The 19187-nt window shown below is 41.7% G+C and overlaps 1 protein-coding gene across 1 annotated transcript; it reads right to left on the bottom strand.

Annotated features, from left to right (window-relative positions):
• mrc1a (mannose receptor, C type 1a) lies at window positions 1-18646 on the bottom strand. The gene is made up of 30 exons (XM_085468209.1): window positions 18495-18646; window positions 17987-18388; window positions 16559-16732; window positions 15350-15505; window positions 15161-15274; window positions 14908-15048; window positions 14641-14820; window positions 14121-14278; window positions 13924-14040; window positions 13727-13842; window positions 11142-11290; window positions 7567-7766; window positions 7344-7459; window positions 7159-7240; window positions 6920-7064; window positions 6766-6804; window positions 6298-6461; window positions 6097-6161; window positions 5883-5983; window positions 5612-5751; window positions 5352-5457; window positions 5089-5255; window positions 2490-2595; window positions 1534-1766; window positions 1259-1424; window positions 1009-1161; window positions 806-922; window positions 557-715; window positions 437-469; window positions 1-346 (listed from the first exon to the last, which is right to left on the bottom strand). The coding sequence occupies exons 1-30, from the start codon at window positions 18565-18567 to the stop codon at window positions 105-107; spliced, it is 4314 nt and encodes a 1437-aa protein (XP_085324335.1). The 5' UTR covers window positions 18568-18646; the 3' UTR covers window positions 1-104.
• Between the last annotated feature and the right edge of the window lie 541 nt (window positions 18647-19187).

Below are 19187 nucleotides of genomic sequence, written 5' to 3'. Positions count from 1 at the left end.
ACCAAACAGTTCCAGTTTCCAGAGAAGTGATCCAAAATATAAACATAAAATGAAAACAGAAATCTAATTTTCATGGGGTTGATTGCCAATCCTCTCCTGCCTTTCTATGCTTGCTCATTCTGTTCTATGTTCGCAACCAGCCCTTTGGTGTCCACCGCTGCTCGGTTTGGATTGTTGAAGTATAACTTGTTGTCAAAGGTGGATTCTCCCAGGGTGGGGGCAGGTATCCTAGGTATCCTTTTACGGAACAGGAGGAAGGCACCAAGTCCAACTATGGCGATTACAATTAATACTATAGCCACAGTGATGCCAGCGGACCCGTGTGTAGTTTCCTGGACGACGTGGGCTGAGGAGGCAAAAATGTAAAGTTGGAGCAGTGAATTTACTCAGATTTGAAAAATTAAAAAATATATGTTATATATTTTTAACAACTTACCAACAAATGGAGGCTTTTCTGTAGGTTTAATAACTAAAATGATAAATCAGTAAATAAATCAGTAAATACATACAAGGCTTATTTGAATATATTTTTTTAAAAAAAGCTTCTTTAAGTTACCTTTTGGTGTTTTGCAGATGAAAGAAAATGACCTTCTGCACTCTGTCGTACTCCACAGACCAGTGTAAGAACTGATGTACACACACGACTCTGACTGTGGCATTCCTGATTTCCAGTTGGTATAGTCCAAAGGGCTGTCATCGATCCACATCCACTTGTCTGAAGCGGAGACACATGTTAATTTATCAACACATATCCAATGTGTCGGTGTGTATATACATGTATATATTATGCTGAAGTTAACCTCACCTTCATGGGTCTTGTACATGCCAATCCAAAAGGTTTTGGCACTGTCCTGGAGAATCTCCACATTCTCTTCTATGAATTTACTCTCAATAGGGTCCTGAATACTCACTAGAGAAGCACCTGATAAACATGGTACAACAGTTAAAAGCTAAAGGTTATAAACATGGACATAATTCTCTGTTTACGTTGAATTATTTGTAACTTACCCATTTTTATACATTCAATTGAGGCGTGGGCCCAGTCGTTGGTCACTGAGCTGAAGAAGGAATAACAATGGCCTCTGAAAGGTATCCATGTTCTCCTGCTTGTTGATTGTGGACAGTCTCCAGGAAGCTGCGGGGGAGCAGTGGGAGCTACAACTGAAAAAGAAGGAGCAGGTTTTATGCCAGTCTTATGAGCTGCCTGCTAACTTTGCATAGTGAGTGTGTACAAAGTGTAAAACACAGAATGTCTCACCTTGTGACCTTTTGCAAAGGGAATAATAGGTATTGGTACATGGTGCAGTCTTCCATGTTTTGTCCACATCTACATACACACAGGCGTAGTTATTTTTAGGTTCATTTTTGCCCCATTTGGTGTATGACAGAGCCCAGTTATCCACCCACTTGAAGTGAAAACCAGTCTGAAAAAATAAAATCGTTGAAAACTGACACAGAGCTAGAAACAAGGTCAAAATCTCAACTTGAAATCCTGCTTGAACCAGCAATAAGCTGTAACAGGTAGACCCCTACCACATTGCTGTTGAGGCCAATCCACAAAGGCTCGTTGAGCTTGAGAATCTGCAAGGTGGCGTATGCGTGTGCTACGGGGCTCAGGATGCTAGCCAGCTCTGCATCATCTGCTTGGCACTGCCTCCTGGCCTCATCCCAGCGCATTTTCTGGGTCACCACTTTGTAGGAGTCATTGCCGAGCTTGTAGAAGGTCTTTGGTGACACAGTTGTGGGTTTGACAGCAATTTGTGAATCTGAGTAAATGACACACATTAGCTGGTAATCACAGTCACAAGAAATGTCTACGTAAGGTCTCTGCAACTCAAGTTCGATTACACAAAACTGAACTATTTTCCACTTTGCTTTTTCACCCCTCCTGTTTCTCTCATTGTTTTCACTTCTGTTTGATTACTTGCTCCTGTACTTTGACCTTCTTCATCCTCAGCAGCCCCCTGTGTATACAGAGTCCTGTTTTGAAGCCCGTCTTTTTTTGTCAGATCACCTGTTTTGCTTCTGGTTGTGCTTCCTGTTTGGCTCCTAGCCATTCTCTTTGTGTTTTTCTTTTGTTTTTCATGCAGTGTAATGACGCATTTCTGTTGTAATGCCTGTTTCAACATCATGATTCAGCGTCCTCTCAACTGCCTTCATTCAACAATTCATGACAAGTCACACTTTTAAATAATTTAAATGTTGAAATCATTTTTGTTTATGCTGGGTATTGTTAAGCTAACTGTAAACTGATTGTTCTGATTGGCTGACTGTTACTAGGGCTATTGTGGCCATAGGCAACATGACCATATTAGGGTTAGTCACTGACATCACACAGATCCAAGAGTTAAAAAAGTTGTCTGAAGCTTGATCTTGTGACTCATAGAGGTGAGTTGCATAATACATTTAAGGATAAGGATAATAGAGAGCGCCTTCAAATTTAACAGCATGCTTTACTGATAGTGTGGCCTCGTCAGTTTGTTACTCACCAATTTTTCTTTTACAGATGAAGCCATAATCTGACTGACAGTCATCCACCTTCCAGTATCCAGTTTTTCTGGCACTGGTGCCCATCATGATCACGCAGTCATAGGACTGTCAAGCAGAAAAAAAAGGTTTGTTTCCATTGATTGTATTATGATGATAGTATGCTGACATTTCTTTTTACACACCGTTTGAGTAAGTAAATGTTTGCCTTATTGGTCTTACATAAATATTACCACTGGGGCATGCACACATAATCTGTGTAATCACTGTGTGATGGAGGAAGAATGGCTGGTGGAGTAAAAGAGTTTACAGATTTACTTATTAGGGGTGCAACGATATTCGTATCGATATTGAACCGTTCGATACAGTGCTTTCGGTTCGGTACGCATATGTATCGAACAATACAAAATTTGTAATTTATTTTATCAACTTTCCTTCTGACGATGCTGTCTGTGTTGAGTGCTCAGTAAATCTGCGTTCGACTACTCCGCCTAGGGTCGACAGTGCAGCCTAGGCGGAGTAGTCGAACGCAGATTCACTGAGCGCTCAACACAGACAGCATCGTCAGAAGGAAGAGCGCAGGGCAAGCTAGCGAGACAGAAGTTAAGCTCTCCTTACAACATGGACCTCCCCCACCCTCATTCAGATCTGGCGTTTGGAATTATTTTGGTTTTCATGTGACGTATGACCCTGAAGGTAAGCAGTCATGGACTAAAGTAAAACAGTATGTTGGATGTGCCATGCAATGCTCAATTACATGGGTGGGAACTAGCGTGTTAACGCAGTTAGCTCGTTAACGTGTTGGCCGTCTAGCCCCATGCATGGGCGATCGGCGGTAGCTCGTTAACGGAGATTTGCCGTGTTGTGGCGTTAAGGTCATTTCAACGAGATTAACCTGAAAGCACTAGTGGGAACACAACGAATATGACTGCACATTTACACCGACATCATCCTAGTGCAAAGACAAAAACAACAAGCATGCTACTAACTTTAGCCGAGTCATTTAGACAGCTGTTTAATATGCTGCTGAGAATATAGCCCAGAAGAAGCGGATAGTATAGCTTTTATTTTGGAAAGAGACATTTCTCTGTAATAAACTCTCTTTTCCAAAGATGAGTGATTCCTCAATCAGATACAGGGCTCGCAATATTGCTAGCCCAACGTCCTGGAGCTAGCGATTTTTTTCAGTCGGGCTACCAAAATCTATCTCTGCCCTGCCCGTCGGGCTATTGTAGGAAGGAAAAATATATGTCAATGCTTTTGCATTCTTTCAGAAATGTAGCTGGGTAATTATGTCATTGGCATCGGTGAGCCACTGTCAATATGTGACATATTGAAGTCGCGTTTGAATTTGCGCTTGTTTTTTTGCTTTCACTTTGCAATCGTGCGAACTGTGTATAGAGAGCGACAGCACTGATCTGTGAGTGATGATAATTTGTGCACCAATTCCTCTGACATCGTCTTATTAATCGTTAGCTTACTATGCAAACATGACAAGTGAAATCTCCCGCAGCTTACACATGTGAGAGGTTGATCGCGCAGAGAATCGCTGAGCTTATGTGAGTGCGTGTGTAAAAGCAGCAGGATTTATATTTGACTACGATGACCTGGATGACTGAGAACCTTCACAGACAGATATATATTTCAGTTCTGCTGAGCCAAATAAGACAGGTCAGGGTGAAGAAGTGAGAGCCAAAGAAAAGCTTACCACAAAACGGAGAAGTTATGACAAATCAGACTATGAGGCAAAAAGAAAGTGCAGCTTTATGGTTTCATGGACAAAAGAATTTCTGTGGCTGCAATATGACGAGCTAAATAACCAGGGCTGCACATAAGTGGTCCACAGGTGCGCATTCGCTGTCAAAATAAAAAACACGCACAAGGGTTAGGGTTAAATTTAAAAACTGTACTTTTGAGTTAAAATATATATTTATAATTTTAATAAATGACAAATTAAAAAGGCATGAACATTTTTTTTGTATCGAAAAAATATCGAACCGTGACACCAAAGTATCGAACCGAACCGAACCGTGAATTTTGTGTATCGTTGCACCCCTATTACTTATTTAACTAAAAGTAGATACAAGTGGTGCTGTGTCTGCCTGCATGCTCTGCAGGCAGGTTAGGTTAACTGATGACTCTAAATTGACTGTGAGCACGGATGTCCACCTCTCTGTGTCTCTTCACCCAGCAAAGGCCACTGTGTGCCCGCCTCTGACCCTGTGGCAGCTGCGAGAGACTCCTGAACTCGATAACTGGAAACATAGCTGCTGTTGTTTTTTTCTTTCTATAGTACTGATTATGAAACAAAGATTTTAAATATTGTATATGTTCATTAGACCAAACCTTGACTTGGAAGCATGGGATAACAAAGAAATACTACCATTTCAGTGATTAAAAGTGATCTTTTGAATATCATATTAGACTTCTTCCTAATCATGTGCTAAGGTGACTGGGAACATCTGGGGCACATACATGTGCCATACTGTTAAACTAAACTGTTTATTTAATATTAGCTGTCTGGATAGGCAGCACTCAGTCTAATTCAATGTCTTTTCTAAATTAAAGCGTGTGAGGGAGAGAAAAAATTCTCAGAAAAACCTCATGAAAATATCTTCCTGGAGGTGCTGATGCTGGCTCCCCTAAGGCCCAGTTGGTGTAGGAAATACTTTTCCCATCTGTCCACACAAAGCGCATCTCCCAGTTGACATCATTCATACCAATCCAAAAATCTTCCTTGTAGTTCAGCATCTGTGTTGTTAGGAAAGCTAGAAAGGAATTATTGCAATGTAATTTAGTGACACATGAAAATCAGCCGATATGTTTAAACATGAACTGCACTTTGCAACACTCCTGTCACTCACCTTGCTCTTTCTCACTGGTTATAGAAAGCAGATTTCCTCCCTGGTTTATGCAGTGTGTCCTGGCATCGTGCCAGTTTTTGTGATTCCCCACAACAAATTTGTAGCACTGTGTAAATAAAATGTAATCAGGGCGTTTATACTGAAATAACAAATGGGCAGAAATCAACTTGGCCAGGATATTTTTCCATACTTTTTATTTATTTGTTTGTTTAATTAAAGACATTTACCTGGAATAATCTGTGTAGTACATATGTATTTACCTTTCCTTGGAAAGCTAGCCACTCTGGAGCACATCCTCCTTTGGGAGCTGTGGTCGGGGCCATTGTTGTATTGATAAAACTGTTGCTTCTCTTACATATCGACGGAAGCTCAATACCACAGTTAATATCATTCCAGTACCCTACATGTTAAGAATTTACAGAAAATTATGAATTGAATTGAATTTCAAATCATTTCAAGGGATTTAGGGATTAATTTTTTACTAACATTTACCATAAATTACAATATAGATTTTCTCTGTATTAGACTCACCCATGCTGTTGTACATAGTCACACAGTTTTCATCATTGTTGGCAAAGTTGGGCTCATTGTGTTCCCATGCGGTGTAAGTTACAGGGGTGCCATCAAGCCAGCTTAAAATGAAAAGAAGAGAATTAACAAGTTATCAAGAATCCTAAACATTTGATGAAGGTTGTTTGTAAACAGCTAGTGTTTTTTTTTTTGTAAATAATGCATTTTGATTTACCTAAACGATTTATCTAAATTCACTATCAGGCCGATGTAGTACTGTCCTTGTGTTCCTCTAGAAATCTGTTGAAACATAAAATGCGACTTTATATTAGGAGGAAAAGGAAAAAGAGGCTCTGTGGATTTTAGAATTTAAACAAAATGCACAAAGGTCCTGATTTGATTTATCAGGTTTGGAAATGTATTCTATATTTCTTGCCTGTTTCCAAAGGAACTTTCTCTCGCTCTCTCCTGTGATGACTACAAGTTCACCAAAGTTTTTTTTGCAATAGGCTCTGGCTGCTTCCATACTCTGTTTGTTCATGTTCAGGTAATACTGGCTGTCATTGTATAGAAGCCATCCATCGTCTGTGGTGTTGTATTCTGCAAAGAGAGCAAAAACAGTCATTGGGAGTTCAGTCATGCAGGCAGCTTTGTAAATCTTTAAGTTGATTTATGAAAAGAAAAAAGGCAGAAATATTAAAGAATCCTTAGGGTTTAGACTCAAAGAACCATAAATGAATTAATGAGGTATAATTTACATTTTAGACCAATCAATGAAATAGCAGAGGGCATCGTTGAGTCTAGACAGAAGTGGTGAATCAACTGACCTAAACTGTATTTCTCAGTGAAATAAAAAGATCTGTTGAATCAACTAGACTTTTCTCTGAACAATAATTAAACTTACCTTGTACAGATATCACAGGCTCGGGGTTGGGAGTCACACCTGAGAATAAATAAACGAGACCCACAAATATTACCAAGCTTTAATTTAACACCAAATGTTTGGAAATCTGGCTCTGTGTGAGCTGAAATTCCAAGATATGATCAGCCTGTCTCACCTTTGCGTAACTGGCAAATCCAGCTATTGTAGGCATCACAGTGTCGATCATTCCACCTCATTCTTAAGTTAAGGTCCATCTCTGTACAGTGCTCGTTGTCATTGTGGTTATTTGGTTCTCCATAGCCCCAGTTCTCAAAGTCAAACTAGGTCAAAGTTTTTACAAAGATACATAATTAGGCAGGAAATGAGAGCAGTAATAATTAAAACTTTTCCTGATTGTTCTGAATTTCTACATACCGGTGATCCATCACTCCAGACAAAACCTCCATTGGTTCCCTGTAAGCTGAGGCCTATCCAGAATTTTTCACTGTAGTAGACACTGTATGAAAGTAAAAAACACAAGCACTGATTATCTGACTTGTTGATTTACCCAGTATGAATTCTGAGATATGCAAGCTGTTAGCTAGTGCAAGTAAACATACTTGAGCTCTCTACATTCCTGATGACTGTGTAAGCTTATGAGGTCCCCGCCAATGGCCCTGCAGAAGTCCCGTGCTTCAGACCAAGTCTTCTTTTCCTCTTGACGTTTCTTGTACGCCTTTATTAAGGAGTGAAAAAAAAAAAAGGGGGGGGGGGGGGGGGAAGCCAGTGTTTTATTACTGAAACGGCACAAATTTGTTATTGTTCTTAAGTTTGTGCTCCTACTTTGAAACATTTGTTCCCTTTGCTGAGCGGGGTCCACTCAGAAGCACAGGCCGCGGCCAGAGTGGTGGGTGGAGCTGTTGTTGTCTGCACACCCTCAGCACGTTTCTTGCAAATATACTTCTCCTTGTTACTGCAGCTGACAACATCCCATAGTCCAGCAAAAACTCCAGTTGTCATGGCAACACATCCTTGTTTTCTGTCTTTTATTAGAGTAAGATAAAAGCATACGGATTAGATTCAATCTAATACAGAAAAGAAACTATGTTGAGCATAACTTCTCATTAGTGATCATGAATTACATGACAATGATTATCATGACAGCATTCTCAGAACAATGGCAAAGACCAAGTGAAGTGAAGAAGGAGAACTCTAAACAACTTCAGATTCCGAGAATATCAGTTTAAATGATTTAGCTTAATCACAAGTTATTCAGCTGTGTCACCACCAGTGTTGGGTAAGTTACTTTAAAATAGTAACTTAGTTACATTACTAGTTACTTCTCTCAAAAGTAACTCAGTTACTTCAAGTTACTCATTACTTTCAAAGTAACTAGTTACTAGGGAAAGTAACTTTGGTTTTACTCAGAATTCTCTTGTTAATGTGTTGCTTCCATAACTTTGCCAGTCTTCTAGCTTGCTTACTTGCCACAGTGCACTGTGCCACCTACCAATAGAAAGGAAAAGATAATGTGCATATTTCCACGAGAGAAATCCCACACCTGGACCGTCGTTGACTACTGCCATGATTCTAGCCTACGTCACAGCGTCATGTGCGCCTTTTACATCCAACACAAAAACTGCAGTCGTGGTGCTTTGATTGTACTCAGAACTCAGAAATTCTGCCTTCTGAATAGGAAGATGACACCAGACTGCAGATGAGCTGCATACAGAGCTGGACTGGGACAGAAAATTGGCCCGGACATTTTGACTAGAGACTGGCCCACCATTATAGGAAAAATCTTAAAGCCTTTGAATGAAAACAAACGCTGTTGTGACAGTGATGTTCACTGTTTTGATGGTATATATGCATCAATCTATCAATCGTTTGTTGTAAGATTCAGATAATTATTTTTTTAAAAGCTAGACATTTTAAATGAGAATAAGAAAGAAAAGTATTTCTTTGTGCCCCCCTTTCCCCGTTAATGCCCTATGTGATGGACCGAGCAGTGAAGGAAACTTAGGCACAGGTTAAAGTCCAAAAAAGACCACTAACATGGTGATATTACCACTGTGTGGCTGTAAGTGCAGCCATCACACCCTACATGCCCCCCTGGCCACACTTTGCTAGATCCGCACCTGCACAGTTACCAGCTGTCAGCTACCTAAAAAAGGACCCTGGTGTTATTTATCTCTCAGAAATAGTTCATAACTTCCCATCAAGTCATTCATGTCACCTAAAAGGTAAACCTGTTTCTCCATCACCTGTTCAACTCTGATGATCCAGTAAGGACATCTCCTGGTTTCATCTTCATGTTTCCCTCTCACCAGATAACCAAGTCATATCATGACCAGCAGCTTTTACAGCTGTGGCTCCAGCAAACATCAGCTGATACTAGAAATTAATATTAAATTCTAACAACAGCTGATCAAGCTTAAACGTGCTGCTGTTGTTTAGCGCGACATCCGCTGGTTTCCTCTTTCGGCGCAAAGTGGGCGATAAACAAACAAGAGAGCCGATCAGCTGATCACTGATCAGTTTTCATGACTGAAGTAGAAACGGGAGAGGGAGGGGGGAGAATGAAAGAAGAATAGGCAGCTGTGCAGCAAAGACACAGAATAACTCCAGCTTTGTGCCTTTTTCATTGTAGCTGAATTACGGGACAAACTGTTCCTTTTCACCTCAATAAGAAACGCGTAATATTTTCTCTGAATACCAGACGGGACGGTTGGCAACTCTAATAACTTATGAACAAAATAAAGTTCAACATCATTAACATCATAGCACCACCCAGCTGTATAGAAACCCCGTCATGCTAGCTAGCACGCAGTACGGAAAAAGTCAGAATAACGAAAATAAACTACACCTAAACTTGGTTTATATCTGACCCAGAGAGACTGCAGGTCATAACTTCTTACCTGAAGTTCAGTTCACACTTGGACCGGTGGCCGCCTCGGGTCTCTTTTCCTTCTGCCTCCCTTTTCCTTCATCCACCTGCTGCCTCCACCACTTGCTAATGTTACTGAATCTGTGGAAGCTCCGCGATAGCCACCACACGAAGTAACGAGTAACGACCCTATCTAAATCCCAGTAACGACTAACGCGTTCCTGATTTTGGCATAATAACTAGTTACCGTGCTCGTTACCACAATAATAACGTAGTTACTGTAACGCGTTACTTAATAACGCGTTAGTCCCAACACTGGTCACCACATTGCCAAAATCTGGAAGAAGACCTTAACTTTCTCCCTCAATTGAGAGGAAATTTAGTTAGTTCAGGAACAAGCTAGGAACAACCAAGACTGAATATTGACATGAACTGGAAACTGGGGGCCTCTGGATGTCTGGAGTTTTGATCTCCTCCATACCTGCTTCATGCCCTGGTGGACGGGGCTGTGGCTCCCCACACCCTCTAGCAGATCATTACATGAAGGAACCTTTTAAATACAAGCGTGTCCATGCTCACAGGTGTACACACGGGTGCTCACACACACATACACCCTTTTTGGCTCCTACCTCAAAGCACACTGTGCGCTGTCGATCTTACGTGCTGCACAATAATGTTTAATATTTAGTATTTACTGTTATATTCCCATAGATCATCTTGATGTTGTTTATTGTATTGCTCTCATTTTCTTCTGCTTGTTTTCTTTTTTCTTTCTCAACAGGTGATCCAGGTGATTGATATATGTATTTTTTTTGTCTGCTTATTTAGTTGGTTTTTGTTTTTTTGCCCTTTATCCCCGTCCCTCTTCTCTGCTGTTTTTTCCCCCTCTTCCTTTCTCCCTTTTCTTTTCCTCATTCAAGTCTGTCCCGAATCTAGCAAGTGAAAATAAAAAAATAAATAAAATAAACAATAAAAGGTGAATCAAATAGACCATTACGGCAAGGCTGGGATGGTCAATTTGGTAAAGTAAATCCGTCGGGCATCTTTCCTCGCCTTTAGACAATAATTCTGATGGCAAAAGAACCAAACGGGACAGACAAAAAAAAAAAGAAAAAAAAAAGACATGAACTGGAAACTGCTGTAATCCCAGCTTCACTGTCAATAGTGAAGCCAGTTTCAGAAATCAGCACCTTCAAGCTCGACTAAAATTTGAAGCTGTCCACTATTCAGCCAAAATAATAGGAGTAAAGGGGAGGAGTAAATTAAGAACACTGTATCAACTGCCAAGCATGGTGGTGGTAGCAACATGCTCTATATGCTCTAGGACTGTTTTGCTGACAATGGTTCTGCTACATTACACAAAGGGTGAATTCTTCCAAATTCTACAACTTCTCAAATCATTGGCTAGATGGACACAAACTTGGGCACAAATGGGTATTCCAACAGGACAGTGATGCCAAACACACATCAAAACTGACTCTGGATTGTAATAAGTTAAAGAGTGTATAAGGTTAAAGAGTCTAAGGTGTACCTGGCATTCCCACATTGAAATTAGTGAACGTGACCGCTCTTTCAGTCATCCATTTGAACATGTTTCTGTCTTCTGTGTTCGATAAGCCTGTCCAGAAGTACTTCTCTGGTCTCAAGCCCACCAAACTGACCAGAAAAGCATTCTCATATCTGCATGAAAACATACACAAAGTTTGGCATATGTGTGACATTTCTGCATTAGAATTAAGTGTGGAATAGTTGTAAAGTCCAAAACAGACAAACAAATTTTCATGTCATGGTTCAGTACTGTCCATACTAGTCTGATGAAGGCTCTAATATTAAAGGATTTTTATGTAAAAGTAGGCGATCACGATCAAGTGATCAGAGCTCTAGTAAAGCTACCCTTGTCCAGTGATTTCTTTTGCATCCCCTATAAAAAATAAAAATAAAAAAAAACTGAAGAAAGAACTGAAACCATGTTCCTCAAGAATTGAGTAATGATATGAGCAAGGACTGTGCAATCCAATTTTAATCTAGTTTCAACTTCTAATGACTACGTAAATGAAAATTATTGCACAATATTGAAAATGTATGGTCTACCAATAGAACAAAAAGCAAAGGTGGTGCAGGCCCACCACCCACAGGAGGCACCGTGGGGGCCGGGTGCATTGTGAGCCGGGCGGCGGCCAGGAGCGGAGGACCGATCCCCGGCTACCAAGACTGGCAATTGGTACACAGAATTTCACCCCTCTGGTGGGGAAGGAGGCTGAGTTAGTGCGTGAGGTTGAGAGGTACCGGTTAGATATAGTCAGGCTCACATCAACGTACACCTTGGGCTCTGGAACTAGCCTCCTGGAGAGGGGCTGGACTCTGTCTCAGTCTGGAGTTACCCCTGGTGAGAGGTGGCGGGCCAGGGTGGGTATCTTGGTATCCCCTTGGCTTGCTGCCGGTATGTTGGGGTTTCTCCCAGTGGACGAGAGGGTTTTTTCCCTTCACCTCCAGGTCGGGGAATGAGTCCTGACCGTCGTCTGTGCTTATGCGCCGATTGGCGGTTCAGAGTACCCAGCCTTCTTGGAGTCCCTGGGTGGGGTACTGGAGGGTGGTCCTCCTGGAGAGTCTGTTGTCCTACTGGGAGACTTCAATGCTCACGTCACTTGTTTTGTTATTGGACTTAAGCGGGTGGTGGCTGAAGCAAAAACTCGGGTGTGGGAGGAGTTCGGAGAGGCCATGGAAAAAGACTTTTGGACTGCCTTGAAGAGATTCTGGCAAACCGTCAGGCGACTCAGGAGGAGAAAGCGGTGTCCCGAGTTTCTGAAGGCTCTGGATGTTGTAGGGCTATCTTGGTTGACATGCCTCTACAATGTTGTGTGGAGATCAGGGGCAGTACCCCTGGACTGGCAGACCGGGGTGGTGCTTCCCATCTTTAAGAAAGGGGACCGGAGGCTGTGTTCCAACTACAGGGGAATCACACTCCTCAGCCTCCCTGGGAAAGGCATTCGACCGTGTCCCTCGGGGGGGGGGGGGGGGGGGGGTCCTGTGGGTGGTGGGCCGGGAGTATGGGGTGTCTGGCCCATTGCTACGGGCCATTCAGTCCTTATACAACCGTTGCAAGAACTTGGTCCACATAGCCGGCAATAAGTCGAAGTCGTTCCTGGTGGGTGATGTGCTCAGCCAGGGCTGCCCTTTGTCACCAATTCTGTCCATTATTTTTATGGACAGAATTTCTAGGCGTAGCCAAGTGGTGGAAGGCTTTCACTTGGGTGGTCTCAGGATCTCATCTCTGCTTTTTGCAGATGATGTGATTCTGTTGGCTTCATCTGGTGATGGGGTTCCAGCTCACCTTGGAACGATTCACAGCCGAGTGTGAAGTGGTGGGAATGAGAATCAGCACCTCCCAATCTGAGGCCATGGTCCTCAGCCGGAAAAGGGTGGAGTGCCCACTTCGGGTTAGGGACGAGTTCCTGCCCCAAGTGGAGGAGTTTAAGTATCTCAGGGTGTTGTTCACAAGTGACGGGAGAAGGGAGCGGGAGATCAACAGACGGATTGGTGCAGCGGCCACAGTGATGCAGACACTGTACCGATCTGTTGTGGTTAACAGAGAGATGAGTGTAAAAGCAAAGCTCTCAATTTACTGGTCGATTTACGTCCCTACCCACACCTATGGTCACGAGCTTCGGGTAATGACCGAAAGAATGAGATCTCGGATACAAGCGGCAGAAATGGGCTTCTTCCAAAGGGTGGCTGGCCTCTCCCTTAGAGATAGGATGAGAAATTCGGCGATTTGGGAGGGGCTCAGAGTAGAGCCGCTTCTCCTCGAGATCGAAAGAAGCCAGCTGAGGTGAGTCGGGCACCTGACAAAGATGCCTCCTAGGCACCTCCTGGGTGAGGTTTTATGGGCATCTCCCACCAGGAAGAAGCCCCGGGGCAGACCCAGGACACGCTGGAGAGGTTATATCTCTGGGCTGCCCTGGGAATGCCTTGTTGTTCCCCCAGACAAGCTGGAGGAGGAAGGTCTGGGCTTCTCTGCTTGGGCTTCTGCCCCAGATAAGCTGAACAAAATGGATGGAGAGATGAATGGATATTTGGTATTTGAACTAATACAAAACATCTAAACATGAAATATACCTATCAGACACATCCACCAGGTTCGCACCAGCCCCTGAGCATGCCTGCTTTGCCTCTTCAAAGGTTTTTTTCTCAGCTCCGATGTTATAACAGTATGAACCAAACCTGATTGATCCCTAAAAAAAGGGGAAAAAAATGATGAATAAAGGCTTTTCTGTTAAATTGCACCTGTATTTAAAGGAGAGGACATAACTCACAAGAGTGCACCCTTTGTTGACTTCTGCTAGACTGCCTCCAATTGGTTTAGCCGAGGCCTTCTTCTTGCACATATATCCATGCAACTTCTCACAAGTGTGATCTGCCCACTTACCATCCTGTATAAGAAATACAGAGGGGTCTTAGAGTTGTAACTTTATAACAGAATTGATTGTGGTTTTGCAAGAATTTGTGCTACCTTTCCTTGAATCAGGACACAGTCCTCTTGGAAGCTGGTGAGATGAGAGGGCTCATCACTCTGCCACTGGGTAAAGGTGACATGTGAGTGATCGGACCATTCAAAGAGCATCTGGTTCTTTTGGTCATTCATGCCAATCCAGAGCACATCTGTCGGCACTGAGGTTTGAAGTATATAGAGACGGAAAGTGGTCATATATGTCTCCTTACTCTTTCAGGCTGTTTTTATAATAGAATTGTTTAATGAACGTCACAAATTTATTTATTTAGTCTGGTTTGGAGGTGCTGCCAGCTATAGTTTGTTACAAAGCTCATACTGTACAACCTAGCTAATGCTATGCTAAGCTAATTAGCTCAAGGCTAGTTTCATATTTTCTCAAAATGTAAAATTATTTCTTTTCATTTATAGGTAGGTAGGTAATAGGTAGGCCTATTCCACGTCACGATAGAGTACTTACTTTCTGATATTTCAGTACTTTAGCAGGATATTGTTATTTGTTGTTATCTTCTTGTACACTTACTGTATCCAGATTGAGAAATAATGAAGCTCTGCTCCTCTATGTTATGTATGCTGGCAAGATCTCCTCCTTCTTTGCGGCATGCAGCTAAAGCATTACTCCACATCTCTGCAGTCCTCACCAGATAGTAGCAGTTTCCTGCATAGTGAACCCAGTGATTGGGGCAAAAGCCAGGCTGTTTGGCTGTGGACAGAGACCAGAAGGGCTAAGAACAAACTCTTTCTAGGTTTGTATTGTAAAGATATGGACTCATAATAAATGGAAATTTACTCGATGGTGGGGGCAGACTGGTAGCGTTTCCTTTACGACAAATGTAACCAAGTTTCTTGCTGCACACGCTGCTCTCCCACTTTGAGGCCTTTGCAGCATTTAGGGTTGCACAGTTTAACCCAGGGTTTGATGATGGATGACCTGTGGGAAGCACAGGTTAGTTAATGCTAAATATAAAAGGGTGTACTTTTGAAGTACTCCAGGTATTTAAAAAACTCACACAATTCCATGACATATACCAAGACATACTAACCTGGGGCCCAGTTTAAATATCTGAAAGGGTTTCCGTTGCTCCACTGCCATCCACTATCAGAATCCAAGCTGTTCAGCCCAATCCACAGAGATGAGCCCAAATGATTTGCTAACCCTGTGTCAACACATGCATTTGAAATTAATGTATCATCAGCAATATAACACAGATGATAGAAGGCTGATTATGTACCTGAAATGTATGACTGCTCATGCAGCTCTACGATGCTGAGGAGGTCGGCTCCCTGCTGCTGGCAGCTCTTCCTGGCCTGATACCAAGTCAACACTGACTGTGCGTTTAACTGATACTGAACCCCTGTGACTGGGTCAGTGATCCAGTTGGAGGATGCTAGATTATGGTAAAGACACAAAGCGCTATAAATTATTACACAGCTGGAAATTACTTACATCAGGAAGTTAAATTCATTGAACGCTCCCTGACTTCAGTACACAGTGAAGGATTCAGTTTCTTTTATTACCCTGCATGGTTTGAATATGGACTGAAGATTGGGTGCTATCACAATTTAAAACATGTCTGTTTTGATGACATGTTGATCTATAACAGTGATTCCCGAAGTGTGAGCTGGGGGGGCCCTGGTGGGCGGTGAAGGTACTGCAGGTGGTGCTGCAGTAATAAGAGAAATTCAGTTTGAAATTACAAGTATATGCAATTACATATGTATATAAATGTATTTATTTAAATTAAGGTTAATTAAAATTAGTAATAAGAGGTGGTTAGTTTGTGATATTATAGTACTGAGGTTTGTGTGGCAGGTGGGCCTTAACACTGATTGGGCAACATTAGCAATTTATAGCCAACAGCCTGTGTTGTTTATGCTTTTTGAATAACATTTTCAAAGAAATACACTGATTTTTCTTGTATTTTGATTAGAAGAAAGATTAAGGTGGGCCCCATGGGAGTCTGTGGTTTTTAGGTGGGCCACAGCAGTCTTAATTTTGGGAATAGCTGATATACAGGAACAGAAAGTATCAATAAGAATTTCAAAACTTAAAGGAAGAAAGTATATAAAGTATGTAATTTAAGAAACATCTTCTACAGCCTCAGATGGGACGGAACTCTGACTTTATAAAGCGGTCTGGTAAAGGGAGATCCCTTTATTTTGCTGTTGCTTTCCTGCCTCAGTTTAAGAGCAGTGCCAGGGGAAACTTAAGCCTGTGAAAAGAGGAAACAGAGGACAGTGCTGTGTTGACAGTCCATGAGAGGAAAAGGTCAGAGAGGGTCAGAAAACGGGCCTGCAGCACTTAATTCTTCATAAAAAACAAAGTTTTTGTGCATGATTTAATAAAAGTAACCATGGAGGACTTCCTGTCTTCATATTATAGATGTAAAGTGGACTGGATCAGACCATCTTTCAGGTTAAAGAGATTTTTCATTCCTTACCTCTGGTTGGACAAAGTCCCCATTTTCCCACTTTATCATAATCTCTCTCTGTGGCACACCACAGCTGTCCATCCGTACGACCGTCTTTAGTGCATTCGGCGTACCACTTCTCGTGGAACTTAAAAGGGAACTGACAAGCGGTTCCAAAAGCATTTCCTCCTAGTGTGAATATCTCTGCGGAGATACAAATAATGGAGACGTGCAGTCATTTCACCAGCATGTGATTGATAATTATGAGAGTTTGCCTCCCAACTTCTTAGGTTTCTTTTCTTAAGCTTTTAGAACTTCATTCAATTGATTTCAGCCAATTTACCCTCAAGTTTGTTTACTGATGCTGAGTGAGAAGGAGTAGTGTTCGGTTTCTTGCCCTGGTTAAAATCAGTCATTTAAATTTAGAAAATGAACTTGTGCTTGTAATGGACACGTGCCCATGATGAAAAGGGGTTTTTCCCAAAACGCTCCAGAATGTTGGGAAGTGCTGCAAACGTTGCAAATGGTAAGTACAAATCACTGCAAATCACTCCAAACCAAAAGTACATTAAAGCACGCAAACTCATACTTGTACTTTGCAAATAGGTTATCAGGTGTGATAAATGAGTCTAAAGTTTTAGCTTGACCTGAAAGTGATGGTGGATGTTAAAACTTAATACAGCTTTTGGTTGTTTGAGTTACCAAGCTTTAAAAAGTGTGGGTTTTTCACCTATCCACCATGGATTCCAGTTATACAGTTGAGACTTGCTGCCTATGCTGTGCACAGAGAGTGCCTTCATAAGGACTGCTTATTATCTGTGCTGCACTGACAATTATGCAGTCTCACCAGCGATCCCTGACTGTGTTCACTTTTAGTAAGAACAGCAAGTTTCTCAACAGCTATGCTGTAACCAGCTCCCCTCTAGTCCAAGAAAATCTTTCTAAAAATTATACCTGCAGTTGAAAACATAATTTCGTAATGCTTAAATCCTCAAATGCTACACTCCAAACAACGACATATTCTAACATGTGCTAAAACATTCATACTCTGTCCAAATATTCAAAAAGAAGGGGGAAAGAATAAGAACTATGTTACTTTCCCTAGACAACTACAAAATCCCCAATAAATATTATTATAGCCAAGCCAAGTTTCGTACTCAGATCAGATAAAAAAACAACCTTCCACATACTTTAAGATATTTAGATGGTAAATGTAATTTCATCAGTAGCCATAGCACTTTTATAACCTAGTTTGCTTTGTACAGATTGTAATATTTTGCATTTGTAATTTGAATGGAAGTAAGAAAATTTTTATTGTACTTTACAAATTCCAAAAACAACAACTTTAAAGCATGCACTGTTCAAGGACCTTCTAAAACACATTTCTAAACTTTCTACAAAGCTAAAGCAGACTCAGGTTTAGCTATCTTTGTAGGCTCTTGTGCCCATCATTCCTACCTTGATATCCCTTTGAACAGAGGTCCCCCTGAGTGCCATATATCCTCCAGCGACTCCAGATCCCAGAACCTTTGTAGATCATGACGCTTTTCTCATTGCGGTTGCCCCAGTTTAAGTGCAGGTCCTGGTCTTTTAGGCCAAAGAGGGTATCGTTCTTACACTGCCAATGCTGGAGGTCATTGCTCTCATCACATTCCACGAGCTGCACCTTCACCCAGTCTTTTATCGCTGTTGTACCCAAACACAGCTTAAGGGACAAACTGAGGAGACGAGACTCAGAGACCCATCGGAACTGTTGATCTTTGGCATGAGGATTACAAGCATCCACTGTTATAAAGGTGGCACTCGCCACCTTTACGCACTTGTTGTGATCTTCATTGAAAATCAGGAAGCTACTCGTGTCTGGAGCAGAGCAAAAAGAAAATTCAGCAACACATTCCCATGGGATATGTTTTTCAAATGAAGCCACAAGTGTATTAACCAACAAAAATGTTTCTGTGTTACATACCTATATCAGCGGTGATGCAGAAGACTTGGACAAGGACACAGAGGACCACAGCAAAATTTAAACAGGGCAACATTATCCTTGTGTAGTTTGCAGTTACTGTTGGATGAGGCTGTAGCAGAGATTTCCTGTCATGAGCAAAGGGGTCTGGTGTATACAAAGGTGTGTGACATGGAGCAACAGTGATCCAGAGACTCAGTGCCTTCCCTTTTTAATCAGACAGATGGATATCCTGTCACATGAGTAGTTACGCCTGGTCAAACTCCTGGAAGTTCCACAAGCTTTGCAGACCTTTTGGCAGGGTAGGCAGGAAGTAGGAAACAAACAATCTGACCTCTCCATTCAGCAAGAAAATGAAAGTCAACTTCAAGTGTCAGGCAAGACTCATAATGAAAGCAAAAGGGTTTTTTTTTTTTTTTTAAATATCACAAAGCACCCTTTTCAGGATTAATTCCCTTTATTGACTTCATCATTGACTTTAAACTGTTGTAAATAGACATTATGTGCTAAAAATGTGCCTGGAGCTTGAACCCTGAGAGCAGATTGCACTGTGCAAGACTAAATTTAGATTCAAAGGGAGATTGAGAAGATGTATGTTTTTGCAGGATAGTACTATGAGGCTTTAGTTGAAGAGTAGAGCAATGACACCAATCAGAAGACAGAGAGGACAAGAGGAAATCCTGCTTCCTATTGGGG

The sequence above is a fragment of the Copadichromis virginalis genome, linkage group LG9 (genome assembly GCF_057382275.1).
Source record: "Copadichromis virginalis isolate Kocher_CV1m ecotype Utaka linkage group LG9, C_Virginalis_male_GT1.1, whole genome shotgun sequence".
Taxonomy (NCBI): Eukaryota; Metazoa; Chordata; class Actinopteri; order Cichliformes; family Cichlidae; genus Copadichromis; species Copadichromis virginalis.
This window is presented reverse-complemented; position numbering and strand designations above follow the sequence as displayed.

Coding starts and splice junctions, on each gene's coding strand:
- mrc1a (XM_085468209.1), bottom strand. CDS start 18,567: ATGTTGCCCTGTTTAAATTTTGCTGTGGTCCTCTGTGTCCTTGTCCAA. Junction 7,241..7,343: donor CAGGAATGTAGAGAGCTCAA/GTATGTTTACTT, acceptor ACTTTCATACAG/TGTCTACTACAGTGAAAAAT. Junction 5,458..5,611: donor GGCTAGCTTTCCAAGGAAAG/GTAAATACATAT, acceptor TTATTTACACAG/TGCTACAAATTTGTTGTGGG.